We start from the raw sequence: 17,501 nt of genomic DNA, 5'->3' as shown, positions 1-17,501 counted from the left end.
AATAAACTCTTTATGATATGTTTTATTTTAGAACTTCTGAACCAAGAAGCCCAGAAATATAAAATCATTTTAAAATATTTGCACTCTTATATTTCCCTTTAACAGGAACATATTTCCTAGATTAAGAAATGTTATTTGGAAAAAGAGTGTTCAGAGAGAGTGTAGCAAAGTGTTGCCAATTGCTTTAATTCTGCACACATGAATGCATTAAATTGATTGAAATTGGATTCTAGTGACAAATATTTAAATGAATGTGTTCTCACTTATTTCACATACTATCTTTTATACCATTTATTAAAATGTCAGATTTAGAAGTGTGGGAAATCCAGCAGTTTCCCGATAAAGGTATAGCTCTACTTTCTGGAGAAGCTGTTTAAGACTTCAGTAAACTTTCCGAAATTCCCATAATCCTGAAACCATGGCATATTAAATTAAGGATACAGTGAAGGAGACTTTTTATCTTTTCCACTACACACACACATACTCCCCTGCTTGAATTTTTCAAAACTGATCTCATACATGTTAGGTTTATTCACAAATGTGAAAGATAGTAAAATAAGCAAAACTTTACCGATCCCCAAAGTCAAATTCTGGAATAATTATTTAAATTCAAATTGGGAACCTGTATTTTATGTTTTAGACCCTAACCTTTTAACAGGTACCATATCCTGAGGTTTCCTGCCTCGTAAGGACACCAAGCCCTATGTAACTTAAAGCAGTATTATTTTACTAAAGATTTTGAAAACTTTTAGGCCTAACATCTGCACAACTGTCAGAAACACTATGTCACACGTACTCTATTTTTATTTCTTTATTTGTAAAAGAAGACGTTCCCATAGTTTTGATGTCATTTTAAAATATTAAATTAATTTTTTGTGCATAGGAGAAACAGCAAAAATGTCTGTTTCGATTATAACATAAACTCAAGTGCTACTTTGATACAAATACCACAGATATCACAATCCAAAAAAGGCCATGGAAAATGCTACAGTTGCAAACATTTAAGACTGTGTAACAAAAATGACTGAGAATGGTATCAATTTACTATCCTTCAACTATTTCCATGACAGTGGAGTCAAATAATGTTGAATTATAGACCTTCTTACAGGAAGTCTTATTTTGTGTTAGTGTTTTGATCATTCCCCTGCTAGTCCCTATAGGAATTTGGCTGTACGCCGACTTTTCTTTAAAAGTTTCTGTATACATACTCAGGTTGTGTTTGATGATTAAATGATCATTTATTAAAACTTAAGCATTTCATGTTGGTTTGACATATTTACGTTTCATGAGAAAATATTGCTATTGCAATGGCAAGCACAGCATTACCAATGTGAAAATACTTCACTTAAATTCATTTGACAGCATTTTCATTTATATGTGTTTTAATACAACTTGTTATGCATTCTTCAGTTTCTCCAACTCCACCTGCGAGGGAAGGTAAGCTAGTTGTATAACATAGGCCCCTTGGTAATACTGTAGTCTATCTGCTTGGCCTTAAAAAAACCTATATTTCTACTATGGGACCACAAATAGTCTTTGTTTTTAAGAGTATGGAGTTTTACTGCATAATTTTCCGTCCGTCACCCGGCAACAGCTGTGTTTTAAATCTTTCGGACTATGACAAACATTTTAACATTTAAACATGCGAGTGTTTGAAAACATAATGATTTAAAATTTGTTTGTTTTCAAAGTTGGGCCATTATAGCATGATATTTCAGTTACTGTTTTGAAAGCAAGGCCCTTACTTTAAGGCCTTTTCTCCTTCCTTCTTCTTTCTTCTACTAGTTAAACTTCCCCACGTTTTGTACTAAAAATCTCTAAGTTAGGACTGATAGCAAGAGTCCCCACAACCACTCTATATATTTCCAAATCATGAGCCATAGGGTTACTCTGGTGGGAGAGGAACTATTTGAGTGACCTATTGCCACAGAGCTAGTTGAATCACTGAACAATAGTTACTGTTATGGGGCTTTACCTTGTACAAAGTAGCATTAGTATCATTGCTTTCTACTAACCAAAGAGCTTGTACTGGGGACTTCTACTGAGAAAGAGAGAGAGAAACTAGGAAAGTGGAATAACTTTACAGCATTAACATTTAGACTTTGAGACATTTAAAAATGTAATCGATCTCAACCTATCTGCATTGACTCTGTACCACTTTTTTGTTTCCTCTCAAATGTTTTTGGCGTGCCCCTAATAAGAATCAATACATCCCTACTCTGACAGTCACACATAAATACACCCAAAGAGGCAATCAGAAAACAATAAAAACACACCTGGTAAACAACTATCTTTGAAATCAAAGAATACTAAGCAACAAAGGGCCTAGAATGAACATCCCAATTAGCCACTGTACTGACAAGCAGTCAACACCTTATTATTTAATCATTAAAGAGAATCTTGCCATAATTTCCCTCTGACATATTTCAAGAGGAATTAAGAGTATCCCACATGACTCACAACAACAATCAAAAGTAAAGTCAGATTATTCTAAGACTCCATGGCCTTCAAGGCTTGTGGACTCAGAGGTTTCAGGATTAAGACATTAAGTGAGACCCTAGAAGTACTTACAGTTTAAATAAGTTGTGTCCATGTGTTAAGCATTTAGAAACAAACTAATTGACATTTTCCTATCCCTCCATGTTTGTGTCCAGTTTTTCTTAATGGATGAAAACAAAATTGCTTGCATTCCTAGTATTAGTAAATATCCCTTGGCCTTATCTTTTTTTTTTCTAAAGCAGTGGATCCAATACATGAAGAACATTAGGCCTCCGCATCCCTTAGCAACACCTCCTCAAAAGAGAAAGCTTAAATCTCCCTTGGAGGTGTCCGCATCCCACTTTGCAGGGAAGGGGTGTTTTCCGTCAAGTTCAAGTTCAGTTTTAAGACAGTCGTCTCAAACGATGCTTTAGAAACAACGTTCTGGACTCTTCAAATAAAACACTGCCACCTGGGTTCCCTGGCCCCACGGGGAAACCAAAGCTCACTGGCCCAGGGTTGCCCCTGATCCCAGAGGCCCGGAAGCCTGCCGCTCTCCGGCCTGGGCTCTGCAGCCCCAGCGGCGGTCCCCCCGTCCCCGGGGAGCTCAGCAGCGCTTGGCATTTAACCTGCCTGGCGAGCTTGGCTTTCTGGTTCCATCTCTGGGAGCCACATTACTTCTCCCCAGATGTCAGAGGCAAATCTAGATTAACATGCAACAGGGCGCCCTGCGCAGCCCGCCAGCCCTCAAACAGGAGCTGTTAAATGCAGATTCAGCCGAGGACCCCCCGGAGAGCTGCTGTTGAATAAAAATTGTAATCCAAAGGGACCTTTTCTTTGCCTCCCCCTGCTCGTGGGAGAACCCGGGTTGGCGCCTGAGCACAGACTCAGCTAGTCCCACTCGCTGCGAGGGGGCCTGGCCATCTCGGTTGGTGGCCTTCGGGGGCCCCAGGGACTCTTGCTTCTCTCTCCTCTCCCTCTCGCGACCGTCCTTGGAGTGGAAAATGCTTAGATTCAAGGAGTGGCGAGAAACAAACAACCCGAGGAAGGAAGGCTTTATTCGACAGCTCCTTCCTGGAGGGCGGCCTAAAGTCCAGCGTCTGGCAACCAGATTCTTTCCCGCCTAACCCCTCTTGGCGACCCCAATTCCACCCTGGGTCCCCCAAACTCGCGCTCCGCCTCCCCGTGCCCTCCGTCCCTCTCCATCGCCAACCAGGCTCAACCCTGGCCTCGACGCCTCGCACGGTGGGCCCCTCTCTGCACCCGCTCCCGGGGTCTCAGCCCGGCCCTCGCCGCCTGCCGAGGCCGGAAAGGCCGGGTGCCCCTCGCTGGCCCCAGGCCCCGGGCGTCGGGAACGACTGTGCCGAGCGGGGAGCGAGGCCGTCAGGAGAGGGCGCCCTGGAGGCCTGCACCCGAGGTAGGTGACTCTCGGACCTGGGACATCGGGGTCTGGGAGTGGGAGTCGGGGGAGGGCGTTGAGGGTGGGGTGAGAGCGGGATTACGGCTTCTGGGGGCATCTTAAGCTGATGAGAAAAACAAAACAAAGCACCAAAGTAAGGACGCCTCAAGGCCAAGTAGATTTCCTCCAATTGAGCCCTCCGGGAAACCGGCTGGTATCCAAGTCTTGGATTTCAAGTCCCCGCGCGGGTGGCAGCCTTCGCGCCCTCCGAGGAGAAAAGTAAAATAAAATAAACCCTACTGCCCACAGGCCCTAGAGACAGAGGGGCTAATAAGCAAACGACGCCCCGCGCTCGCACCACACCTGAAGCGTCCAGGTCCGCGGCACACCCGCCACTGGGGCTCACACTGGCTGGGCCGCATTCGCAGACAGGTGTCGAGACCTTTCCGGGCCCGGCCCTGGGGACCGGCGAGCCGGCTCCAGTTAGGAGTACTGGCGCCCACGAGGCGGCCCTAGTGCCTCTTCCCTCCGTCCCCACCTCCCAGGACAGGGGACTCCACCCCGCGAGGGAGGCACAGTCCCGCGTGCGCCCCGCGCTCTGCGCGTCCGTCTTCAAAGGGAGCCCAGGCACAGTCGCTCCTTGCTTCTGGGAAACGGCCAATTCCAAAGCACAGACTTGGGGTTTGCTGCCCTGCGCCCAACTGAGACCTCGGTGAGCCCGAGAGGGTCCCGCGAGCGCGCCCACGGGCACAGGCCCACCGAGCCACGAGCTTAGCCAGAGCTGCGAAGCCCCCACTCTTAAGCGGCCGGGAGGGAGGCACGCTGCTCATTTTATAGTTGGGGGAGGAGAATGAAGTACCAGGTTTTTACCCCTGACCACTGCCCACCAATTCGCATGTTTCAAATAAAGGTAACTGAGTAACAAAAGTTTACGAGTAAAGGAGTAAAGGGAGAACTCAGTTTTGTTTTACCAATTTTGTACCCCCTAAAACACCCCTAACTCTGGTCCTTTATCTTTGATTTTAATAAAATAATGATTCGTTGAGGAAAATGGGGTATAAATCTTCATTTTGGAGGCAATTAAAGTGTTGATTTCATTCATGCCCCTAAGCGATTCTTGTAATTTGCTCAAATAGCTTTATGTACCCAGCACTCCGGAGCTTTTAGAATCCCATTTTCTAGTTAGGCTTGTTGGATTACAATTTTTATTCAACAGCAGCTACCCGAGGGTTCCTCAGCGGAATCTGCATTTAACAGCTCCGGGGAGAGGGCTGGCAGCCTGAACCAGGCAGGAGGCCGAGCGGCTGGCGGGGTGGAGACCGGGGGCCGCTTGCTGGTTTCCCACCTCGGCGGGGGCAGCGCCAGGATCGCGCAGGCTGCCTGTTCCCGGCACTCGTCTACACTGCCGAAAGTTTGTAACTCTCCAATTAGAAAAGACCCGGCGCGTTGACGCTTTTAAAGCTCAGCTTTGCCTACCCTCCACTTCTTCTGGGAAAAAAGGAGGAATTCCGCCTCTGCCGAGGGGGTCACCCAGAGAAATCCAGGTTAGGGATTGAAGGGATTGAAGGGAGAGAAGCAAACTTGAAGAGGACACCCAGACGAGGAGTCGGGCACTTCGGCAAGGACTCTGCAAGACAGTCCCTGGCCAACCGTGATCATGGCAGAGCTTGCAAAAAAAAACTCTGTATGACTGGTTGTCCTTTGGCTTAACAAAGACAGGCTGCTCTCTCTCACAAGACAGGACTCACGTGCCAAGTCAGAAAGAGAAACAACTCAGGGCCTTCACTTATAGGTGGACAGGCGCAGGAGGCCCGCCACCCAGATGTCTAGACGCCCTGCCATAATTCGCAACCGAAAGCTGTCCTGAACCCTGTTCCATCTCATCCACTCCTCACGTTTTCACTTTCAGTGCATTTCCTCAGCTCCTTGGGGCCGACACAGAGACAGGAGTGAGGGAGAGAGGGGCTAGGGACAAACATTGGTGTTGGGGTGAGAGAAATCTACCCCCACCCCCAGCAACTCCAAAGAAAAGTCATCCCCACTTAGCAACGCAGCGGAAGAAGGGCCTGAAGGGAGGACGAGAGAGGAGGGGGCAAGGCAGCGGAGGCCGGCAGCGAGAGCAGGGCGGCGCGAAGTCCCCCACCCGCCACACCGCCACACCGAGGGAGTCGCGAGGAGCCCCTGACGCAGACGCTTCCAAAAGCTGCCAACCCAGAGGGCCCAGAGCACGTACCGGCTGGAGGATGAAGAGAAAGGAGGAGGAGAAACGTCCATATTTATCTGTTTTTCTAACCTCGGCCTGGTCTTATTTTTTCTATTAAGTACAATAAAATGGGCGAGCTTGCAGCGAGCACTGCACAAAGCAATGTTCAGTGAGGTCTAGAAGCGTTCGGCCGAGGAAAACTGACAAGACAGGCTAATGAACCGTATAGACAGGGAGAAAATAGCAAGCATTTGCTAGATTTCAAACCCTCCCTATCTCTCTCAGACCACCTATCTTGGGTTTATTCCTAATAAAATAAGAAATAAGCAGTCTTTACACTTTTCTTTTCTTTGAGAGAGAAGGGGGAAAAAATGCTCCAGAACAAAGCCCTACCACCAGAGGCGGTCACTGGCAGTTAACACTCCCATTATTGTAGAGGGTAAATAAAATAAAGACAAAAATTAAAAGCGACAAGAAACAGGTCAAGTTTGCAGGCAAAGCTTTTACAAGCTCATCTCTCCAGGTCGAATCCCAGAGCCAGCCTTAATGAAGCAATAATAGCCACATTATTCAAAAATTTTCATTTCGATGGAAATGTATCTAAAAGGGACTTAATCATATGCAAATAATAAAAGGAGGTGGTAGTGATCCAGCAAGCAATATGCATACAGATTTTTTTTCCCAGGGATGTTGAAATTGAAAAGCGCATACCTGGTCAGTTAGATTTGCTGATCTTGTTATATCTTCACTGTCTGATTTTGATCCTCCTTCTCTATCGTCTATCACCAAATCGATAGGCATTTTCCCTTTCAAACAGCTAATATACCGGTGGCAGAAATTGTCACATAATTCGTGTACCTACATTATGACAGAAATAAAAAAATGGAAATATAATCAGGAGTTCATAAATGACATTGACAAGTGCAATCCACCCCCCTTGTGAGATCCAAACTTCTAAATAGGGGAAACACAGGGCAATTGTCCTCCAGAGACCCCCAGACGCATCCAGAATTAGGAATAACTTTCTTTTCTTGCAAAATAGAGATATCCCAGAAAATTGACAGTGACAAGATGCTTCACAGGCTACAACATATTCAACACCCGTGTTAAATTCATCTGCTCCTGGGGCCGTGGCCATTAAAGAGGTGACCTACGTGGGTGACATTTAAGGTAAACTATTTAATTTTGTCCAGTTATTTTTATCATAAATCCTTTCCAACATGTCTAAGAAAAAAAATTAAATATACATATATATGTATGTATATAAAGGACCAGTACTGTGTTGGTATAGGATATATGCCTGACAACCCAAGTCCCTTTAACATTGGTAATTAGGGTTTCTATCTATAAGAAGCATATATTAGGATGCTTCCTTAAAAAAAAAAAAAGACTCATGATATGGTGTGTGTGTGGGGGAACCCTTACAGCCACAAAAAGGTATCAAACTGATTAATTTTTTAAGGGAAAAGAATGCTTCAAAATATTTAGGGATAGGTGGAGCGGTGTCTTACAGGACACAGGCATCACTGACATGCAAAAATTCACAAGAAACCCCAGTGTGCTTGCAATTTAATGTTACTTTGAATTACAATGCATTAAGTTTTTATTGCTGAGATTTATAGAACAGCTAGCAAAATCACGTTATCCCACACCCTTTCTTGAGAGTGAAGGTGGGATGTGTGCAGGATTCCCAGATTCAAGAAACTGACACAACTATCAACTCTGCTTTGTCTCCGCAGAACCTTTAAAGTGCTTCCCCCACCGCCTCCTCCACACTCCTTGCCCACTCCTCCTCCCACTCTGCCTCTCCCCCTGTATCTGACCGGCCACTGCTCTCAGACTGTCTTCTAGAAACTCACTAAAACTAAACAAAACTTTCCCCCCCTCAGGGGTAGCAAAGAAGACTAGAAGAAGAAGAGAAGGTACAACCTGTGAAGCAAATTCAGAATAGCTTTCTAAGCATCCAAGGGGATGCAGAGCCCTGCAACTACTTACACAAAGCCAGCAAGGTATTAAGAATGAATACAAGGCTAGGGCGTTTGTGATCCCAGTTTTAGTGTCTGAAATTGTAATTAAACTGCAAAGAGAAATGGACTCAAAGATTGGCCTTGACACTAATTACCAGAAAGAAAGACATTTATGCAAATATCTTCAAAGCCTGAACTTCAGCCATTCTGAACCTTCTCCCCTTCTGTGTGTTTGGGCGTGAGGGGGAAGCAAAAGGAGAAAAAAAGCTAGAGAAATTACCTTCTCTAATTCCAACAGATGAAACCTTAATACTTGTATGGCTTGAATCATCTGCAAAGATACAAAAAGAATGAGCGGCCCCATTCGTAGTTTGCAGAAAATTGGCTGTCACAGCTCTAACATCCCCAGCCCTCCCCTCCCCCCAGTAAATAGAGTTATTTTGATTTATGGCCATAACACTAAAACTTAACAGCAGCGACTGGGTACCATCTAGAGGTTTATATTTCTTAAGGAGAAAAAAACAGCTAAAACAACAACCAAGCATCTAAGTGGGGGTCATAAACACTCTTCTTGCCCATAGCTCCCCTCTTTCTCAGCCCCACTGCCCCTGCACCACCCCCAAAGGGCCGCACCCCTCCACTAGGTATTTCCTTGGAAGGCGTGCACGGGATATATTCCCAATAGTCTCCAAACTGGCTTTTCACATTGCAAACTTTCTGCCGCCTTCTGCACACCTTTCCGATAAACTGGTGGTTTGGGGGGTCTGGCCTGGTTGCTTGCCCTCATGACGCGACTTTGAGGGCTGGGAAGTCCGCAAAGTTTAAGCACACACGCTGACAGGCCCAGAGATAAATCCCCGGGCTGATTAGAGCCGCGCTGCCCGGCTGTCATAAAAAACAAAAGCTCGCGTTTCCCCGCGCCGGTTCACCCGGCCCCTCTCGAGGTGAATTTATTTCCCCGGACCCCGTCCCGGCCCACTTGACGGTGGATGGAAACCCTTGCAGCCCACTTGCAAGCTACGGGAGGACGGGTCTAGAAACCTCAGGGCTCTCAAAGCAAAGCTTGGGGAGAAGGCGGGGGTGGGGGAGGGAAGATGTGGGGAGGGGAGTAAGGGGTCCGCTCTTACCAAGTTATCCAGTTCTGGATTAGAAGAAAAGAGAGGTTTTTCTGCGCGAATCTAAATACAAGTGAGAAGGAGAGGGGAGAGGGAGGGGAAAAGGGGGGGGGGGGAGAAAGAAACATTTGAAATCTGGTCGCCTTCCTAGTTTCTTGCCTCATTACACTGTCGGGGGCAGGATGTAACCTTCGGGACAGACTCGGTGACACCGAGTTCGTCCCGTGCAGAAACCCTTCAATATGAGTCAAATAATCCGAAAACAAGCCCAGAGCACAGGGTTACTTCTCCCAGCAGTGTGCTGCTAAGAGATCCCTGCCCAGCTCGCCAACTCCAAGGAAGGTCCTGCGCTGGGGGTTTGGGGTCGCATTTTACAAAGAGAGCTTTCTGCGTCGGGTTAGGGAGCGGGAGTGGGTCAGAAGTGGGGTGATTTTCAGGCATCCGCAAACAGACACTGATTTAGGAGGAAAAGCTCAGGGAAGATGTAACAGGCCTGGCTTAGGGCAGACTGTTCAGCTGGTTACTTTTGCAAATGTGCTGGGGCGGGGGGCGGGTGGAGGGAGGTTCTTTCTTTCTTTTTTTTTTTTTTTTTTCCTTTTTACTTTTGAAACATTGATTTTGCTGACCTGTTTGGCGAACACGGCTATATCTTCATTGAATGACTCTGACGAGCAGACGTCCCCGCCCGCCACCCCCGGCTCGCGGGGGGTACAAGTAGCTAATTCACATTTCTCAAAAATCAGTGCTAAGAGAGGGAAGAGGGGGTGTCTGCAAGAAAATACAACAGTCACAAACAACACAATGGTTAGTCCCGCGGCAGTGAAACAAGGAGCCCAAGAAAAACAGCCGGACGAGCTCAAGACGGGGACCTCCCTCTCCCTGATTTTGACATCTCCTTGTTCCCCTTCCCCCACCCTACCCCCCAGGTGACTGCTCACCTCCCTTTCCTCCTTGGGCCCCCCAAAGTCGGAGGCCCTAAGCCATGGACCGTATCTGAGGACCGGTTCAGCCTATCTGGCCCGAGAAATTAGTAACATTTGCTAAGAATAAAACCCAAGCGGTTCCAGCAGCCATTTTGAATTAAGTTTCCCACCCCGACCAGCCCTCGGCCCTCCGATGCACACCCAGACCTGGAAGAGGAGAAAGGCGCCGGGCGCAGGAGGTGGGAAATCTCGTTCAAGTGGGTTCCTCCGAGGCCGCCCCGGGAAGCTCAAACTCTGGGGATCTTGGAGGCAGGCGCTCAGCTAACTTGGGGCAAGGATCTCTCTGGCTGTGGGACCGACCGACTGTCAGAGGGCTGGACCACGGATCTTGACCCCAAGGCCCTCAGAGGGCCGGAGGGCTCCTCCTTGTCTCCCTGCACACTTCCCTCTCTTCGCCGACGGTCCCCACCGCCCCCCCCCCCACCCCCTAAGAAAGTTCCTTCAAATGTGCCTGCGGTCAGGCCTTTCATTTTGTCCCCACGTAATGGCCAAGCAGCTAGTATTGCGAGGGGCCTAGATGTTGCTTATCTCAGCCCATTAAAAACAAAACAAAACAAAACAAGCCTCTTCTAATGCCCAAAGAGGTGTCTCGAGTCTTTTATTAGCTCTCACAGCCCGGCTGGGAATTTAACAGTTTGGGGTCCTTTTCAAAGCTTCCCCAAATGTTCTGTCCGGGAGCCTAAACCATTTGCAGTTAACGCTGCGGAGAGGACGCTGGGATTTAAACAAGCCCATTGCACAAGGGACCAGAAGATAAAGCAGAAAGGGTTTTCAGTCGGGGAGGGTCAGTGTTACCTGATTTTTTTGTTTTTCAAAAGAAGAAATAAATAAAAATAAAAGTGGCTGCAAAGTAAAAAGCGGTCCCCCAATACATCAGCACACAGTAGGCACAAGTGACTTTCAGAGGGTTTTGGTCTAACCCCAGGGCCCGGGAGAACACAGTGTGAACCGCAGCGGAACGCTACACCGGCCGAGAGCACCCCGCATCTACTTTTAAATCCTGCAAGTTTCGCCCTTAAACACAAAGTCCTAAAACGGCCAGAAGTTTCTTAAGGTCTGTAACAATTCAGAGTGAGCTCCTCTCCTCGACTACAGTGGTCAAACTCCATAAATGCAAAGCCTGTTCCCCCTTGCCTGACCTGCAACTGTCCTCCCTTGATTTTATTGTGCGGTGGCAAGGCCAGCATACGGTGGCTGAGTAAACTTAGCAAGTCAGAACAATCAGTGGCTTAAAAGATTTTCCTTTAAACTAAAAGTTTCGTTCCAACACAAAGGCGCCTACGTTTAGAAATCCCCAACACTCTCCCCGAGAAGTCGAGCAAGTGAGGACTCCAACCCGCGGAACTACGGAGTCGGAGTCTGCGGGGGGTGGTGGGAGGCCGAGGGACCTTCGGCAACTTCCGCACGGCGACCCCTCCGCGGGCATGGCCTCGGAGGAGCTGGACGCTGGACCCGCGCGGAGCCTGAGCGGAGACGGGGGCGGGGGGCGTCTGGGCTGGCCGCCTCCCCCAAATCTCCATGCAAAGAGAATGAAAAGTCACCGAATAATGTACCTCCAAATCCAGAGAGCTCTGACTTTCCTCCTATCGAGGGCAAAGGGAAATGGGGAAAGAAAGCCTCGCCTCGAAACTGCTGAACCTGCTGCCCGTCGTACCTACCCATAAATGGCATCTTTATCTCTCTTTAAAGCGTCATTGACCGAGGAACCCATGCTGGGAGCCATGGCGTTGGTGTGGGCTGTGTGCGGATACTGATGCGAGTGCAGAGGAGGCCCGTGGTTCAGGTGGTGGACGGGCTGCATGGACCTGGCCGCATGCGGGTCCCCATACATCGTGGAGGGAATGCCTACTCCATCCATGCCCCCGTAATGGGGCAGATCGTCGTACTGCATGACAAACAGGAGAGAAACAAGATTCAGAAGGCCAGGCAGGCACACAGGGGAGACAGCAGTGCACGGAGCTTATACAACGTCAGTCCAGCTGGATCCTTCAACCCCGAATTCGGGGGCCTTGCCTCTCTGTAATTGAGATTTCTCATTTAAAAAAATTTATTTTTTAGGTAAAAATTCTAGGATTCTCGGTGAGACTCGACTAGATGGAATGGTCTTGCCCTAACTTGTGTCCCTATCAACTAGTCAGAAATTCAGGATCCTTTGGCAAGGAAGGAAGGAAGAAAGAAGGAAGAAAGGGAGGCATTCTCCCGGAGGGCGGAAGGTAAATCGTGCATGTCTCTAGAGGAGGAAATTCAAAATCACAATAATAAAACGTGCCAGGACAGTGCAACAAACCTGCCTAGTTTCACAGCCCCTTCCCATCAGGGAGAATTAAAAAAAAAAAAAGTTACGATGAGAATAGCTAAGCCAAGCACGTGAATTCAGACAGGCTTCTCATTTTATTTCCCTGCCAGTGTGGGGTTAGGCAGTCCTGCAAGACACTGCATTTCCTTTGCTCTCCAAGACAAACTCTGCAAAATCATACAAAACTAACTGCCCCCTTTATAAATGAAACTCAGAGAAGGGTAACTTCTCTTGGACATTAGGGCTGAATTTAGAATTAGCCAATATTCCCCCCAAGTTAAAAGAAAATCTATAGTTGGAGCAGTTATACTACATTTTTTCTACTGCTATGAACTTTCTCCCTCAACTAGAAGGCAATGAGGTAGATGTTAGTCATCAGGTTTAAAGCAAATTTAAAAGTAAATGCACATTCATTCCACCGCCCCCATCTTCCTTCTCCAGAAAAACTACTTTCATATTGTCATTATTTTTGTGTGCAAAATTTAGCTATTGAGGTTTTTCTTATTGCTTCATTTCAGGCAAGTTCTTTTCCCAAGATTTGGAGGCACCGAGAGTGAAATGATTTTCAAAGAGGAATTGCCACTTTCATCTCCTTAAAGCCAGAGGTGTGAAAAGAGTTTGGAAGAACGCTGACATTTGCCTGAACCAAAGGAGTAAAGAAAAAATGTGTCAGCCTAGTAACTTTCTTTTGCAAACAGCGCTTTGAGGGCCGGGGCACAATTTATGCAAGGAAGGCTTTTTGTAGATCTCCTTTCTTTAAAGAAACTACCTCTGTTGGGTTGTCATTGTCTCACTTTACTCTCACTACATTTCCATTCAAATAGGAATATTGGGGAAATTAGTACTGCATTTTTAAAGTGAATAGTTGTGTGCTTAGTATCCAATTAGTGTAGGGCTTTGCTAAGAAAAACTTACAAAATATTACCTTGTATAAAAAGTCATGTACATTAAAATTACTTTAAAAAGATGAATGCTTTCCGACCCCCCCAAAACTGTTGTACTATGACAGTTATTTGCTTAAAAATGCTAAACCCTTCCAGTGATATTAAAGATGAGCATAATCAATAACATATCAGAAGTTTCTCACTGCTTATTTTAGTTTAAAAATAGCTTTAAACTTCTGCTCCTTGAATGTTCAGGCTATATAACACCAAGTATCCAGCGCTTTTTGATTTTTAAACAGATGATTGTCCGAGCTTGTATTTTTATTTATATAGCTGCTGGTTAGGAACCTATAGGAAACTTGATTACTTGAATTAACAATTACATGTAACATGCATAAGTCTACAAATGCATTGAATAAATCCTCTTGCTTTAGGCCACGGCTTTAGGAGCCTCATTCAAAAAAAGACAGAGAAAAAAAGGAAACTTTTTAGCAGTGTCTTTCAGCCACGTTTCAATTTAATCTCACATTTGAGTTCCACAATTGTTTTTTAATACGTACCCTTTGCGCCATCGGCCTCCCTGGCTCCCTTCCTACTTCAACTTCTAATATATCCTCTTTAAGGCCAGTGTGAAAAGAAACAAATACGTAAACTCCCCCGGAAAAAAAAAAAAAAAAAGCACGACGAAAAATCCCTTAACGTCTCCAGCAACGTGAGCTACTGGTCCCAGATCTTCGGTCTACGGGACCTGAAGCAAAGCGCCCGAGTCACTGAGCATAAAAGCGCTCCGTTTCCAAGACAGCAGCAGGGGCAAGGGAAAAAAAAAAAAAAAAGCAGATCTTCTCTCCCCAAAAAAATAAGTAAAAAAAAAAAAAAGAGCGCCCCTCAGACCCAACTACCAAATCTCATGGCTTTCTGCCACTCCGGCTGTCAATCACAGGCGAGGTTGTCAACGTGGTGAATGAATGATCATCCGCTCTGTCTTCTTCTGGTCAGAACACCTCAAATGTTAATATTCAAATGCACAAAGCCCTAGCGTTCGCTTCCCTTGAATCAGTCCTAATTCCTAATCAGTTTCTCTCTTCTCTCGCTCGCTCTCTCTTTCTCTTTCTCTCTCTCTCTCCGTCTTTGCAACTGCTGCACTGGAGGGAGATTAGAGGAGGAGATTTAAAAAAAATGTCTGTCTGAGTTTGTCTTAAAGGAGCCACGATCGATGCTGCCCGCTTGCAGTCCCCGTGCGTGTGTAAAGTGTGTGTTGCACAGGCGGAGAGGTGGATTCCGACCAGAATGCTAGAACCCGGAAGTAGTGGTGGCCATAACAGGTCGCGTCTTACACAATGCATTGGGCTGCAGCAAGTAGACTCCTCGGCAGGGGTGGGTGCGCGAAGCGAGCTCTGGCCGCACTGGAGAGGCAGAGAGGCGCTCCATTAAATCGCACGCCCAGGCACAAACACCCACACACCCAGGGCACACGCGCACAAGCGCGGGCAGAAGCCCCCCGCCGCCAGTTTTATTTTCCGTATTCTTTTCTCTCCTTCCCCCTCTAGACTCTCTCCCCAAAGCTGACTCTCTTGAAATAAATCGGGAATAAACGCGGGACAAACCGCAGCGGGAGTTTTTTTTTGCACAGGGTTCGGCGGATAGACTTCCTGACTTTCCTCGAAATTATTGGGGTCTGACTGTGTTTTTCGGGTCGGAGGGGGAGCTGATGCAGAAAGTAGTGGATTATTAGAACCAATACTCCACGTATAAAAGTCAGACCGAGAGCGAAGAGGAAGAGCAGGAGCAAGGCTGCGAAAGCGTCTGCTTAGGAGTTCTGAGAACGTGGGGTGGGGATGGCGGGGCTTTCTGCAGATCTAGCTTAGGAGTTTTTTTTTGTTTTTTTTTTTTTGCTGTCAGAGGTGGACACTCGCCCCGAGAAAGCAAATGCTCGTCTTTTCTCATTCTGGGGGTCTGCACCTCCCCATCTCCTAGTCCCGGAGGCCCCAGCCCCAGCCCCGGCGTCCTGCGCGAAGTGAGAGAGGAAGGGAGGGAACAATGAGCCGAGAGCCGGGAATGTGCCCCCAGCGCCTGTTTACAAACACGAAGCTATTTATGATCGCCGGAAAGCGAAACCCGACTCGGGCTCGGAGCAGCCCAGACCTCGCGGGTGGAGCCCGGGTCAGGAGCCGCGGGGAGTGAAGCTCTCTCTCCGACCGGCTCCCGAAGAGACGGCCGTGCGCCCAGGGCGCGGCGCAGCGCGGCGGGGTCGGCGCGCTCGGCTAGGGCTACAGCCGCGCCGCCTTTGTCTTCGAGGCGCCGAGGGGCTCCGGCCTCCGCCGTGCTCTTTCCGCGGCGACGCCCCGCGCTCTTCTTCCCGGACCTTCTTACCCTTACTCCGCTTTTCAATCCCCAATCCGGCGCAGGGAAAAAACTCCCAGTGCCAAAGAAAAAGAAATTCACTTCAGGGGTTGAAATTTCAGACAAAAAGCTGCCCCTACCCACAACTCGGAGGCCCCAACCAGCCACTAGTGTGAACTTTCTCCTTTTGAATACCTATTCTCCAGTTTAAACAAGAAAATTCCTTTTCTTTATTCTCCCACTAGAAACCTGTCTTTTATTATTATATTTAGTGATGCCATTTTCATTTTTCTTCCCGCCCGGCTCTGATATGCTGAGATGGCTCCGTCGTAGCCGCTCGACCAGCGGGCTGGAAACCTCACATCCCGGAGCAGGGCTCGCAGCTCGCTCGGCTCGGAGCAGGATTTTTTTTTTTTCCTCCCTCGACAGAAACCTCGCAGAAAACTCCCCCTGCGGTCGACTGGAAAATGAGCTCACCCAAATCTCGGTAGGCAGCCGGGAGGAGGGCTCGACCAATCAGAAGGCGCCCTTGCCAAGACTGCCGCGCATTGGCTGCGGGGAAAATCAATTATCAAATAATCGATCAGCAGGGAGCTTCGATCTGCCGGGAATGCAAACTGCCAGTCCCGATTCCCGCCCTGATGGTGGCCAAAAGACTGACTCTCCCAAAGCAGCCGGCCCCTTGCTTGTTTCGCCCCTAACCTTCTTCCCACACGGCCAGCTGCGGACCAACCCTCACCCCAAAGCGGGGGAGGTGTAGGTAGGAAGAAGAGTTTTGAGAAAGATTAGGGCTCGCATCCTCAGAGATTGGAAAAGATCAGGAGTTCTAACGTGTATCGAAGCCAACTCTTAATGCGCAAACTAAAAGAGAATTCGCATCAGTCCAAGAGACAAAACTCAAGTTTCTGTTTAAGTGGGCTTTGGAGGAGCAGGGGACCCAGGGCGAACATCAGAACATAGATCTGGAATCAGGTTGCACTGAGCGCACGTACCTCCCCTCCCTAAGCGACGAGTATTGCCTCTTTTACTACTTCTCCCGAGTCAACGCCCGGTTCCCTCCAAGAGTAGAGTTTTCATAAAGTCGAGCATCTCAGCTTTCCCAGCCTCGTGCACATCATCCCCTCCCCAACTTCGAACTCGCCCCAAGTGTGTCCGAAGGACAGACACGTTCTCCCAAGGCGGATGCGTTTTGCCTTGAAAGCGTTCTCTTTTAACTACTCATCCTAGGATCCCTCATCATTTGCATCTCTCTCTTCCTTTTTCTTCCTTACCACCTCACTCCCCAAGTTTTAAGATCTTTTACTTTTCTCCATCGGAAACAAGTGTAGAGTTTTCTGGTGCAAACTCCTCGATACATCACGCGTGAGGTTAAGGCAGGGCCGCGTGTCAGTGCGGAGAGGATCCAGGTGAATTACCAGCACCTTTATGCCACTGCCTGACACCACCACCTCACCCCGCACCTCCTCACTCCCCTACCCCCCAGCCCTTCCCCAGTGTGAACTTGGAAACAGAATTTCAGGCCAAAATAGAAACTCCCTGTCTCGAGGAAGGCTGTTTAATTCTCGGGAGGCTGCGCTGACTGGGCCAGGAAGGCAATCCTTTTCTGATTACAGAGAGGACCAAACTGGGCCGGCCGTTTTCCTGGAACCCCAGCCGGTCTCGGCCAACACCTGGGCGCCTTCCGATGGCTGCTGGCTGGGCTGTAAGCTTGTTTTCTCCAGCAGGCCCGCTGGGCATAAGCGCGAGTGACGGCAGTGGGGAACGAAGTAGGGGGTGGGGTCGTCAAGCCAAACACTGACATGGGCACAGCTACATTTATGATTCTAAAATGAACTG

General features: G+C 47.9%; 1 protein-coding gene across 4 annotated transcripts in view; it reads right to left on the bottom strand.

Annotated features, from left to right (window-relative positions):
- The window catches only part of MEIS1 (Meis homeobox 1), a 147,818-nt gene extending 131,473 nt beyond the window's left edge, over positions 1-16,345 (bottom strand). For 2 of the 4 annotated variants that reach the window (XM_040224055.1, XM_040224054.1), the window contains exons 1-6: positions 13,886-16,345; positions 11,804-12,030; positions 9,789-9,930; positions 9,175-9,225; positions 8,328-8,378; positions 6,792-6,938 (exon numbers count right to left, since the gene is read on the bottom strand). In XM_040224055.1, coding sequence (XP_040079989.1) covers positions 6,792-6,938; positions 8,328-8,378; positions 9,175-9,225; positions 9,789-9,930; positions 11,804-12,030; positions 13,886-13,897 — 630 coding nt within the window. In that variant the 5' untranslated portion in view covers positions 13,898-16,345. The other 2 variants (XM_040224058.1, XM_040224057.1) reach the window with 2 other exon arrangements.
- Positions 16,346-17,501: the final 1,156 nt, after the last annotated feature.

Source organism: Oryx dammah, unplaced genomic scaffold, assembly GCF_014754425.2.
Source record: "Oryx dammah isolate SB20612 unplaced genomic scaffold, SCBI_Odam_1.1 HiC_scaffold_25, whole genome shotgun sequence".
NCBI classification, from domain to species: Eukaryota; Metazoa; Chordata; class Mammalia; order Artiodactyla; family Bovidae; genus Oryx; species Oryx dammah.
The sequence above is the reverse complement of the archived record's forward strand: the minus strand, read 5'-3'. Positions and strand labels throughout refer to the sequence as shown.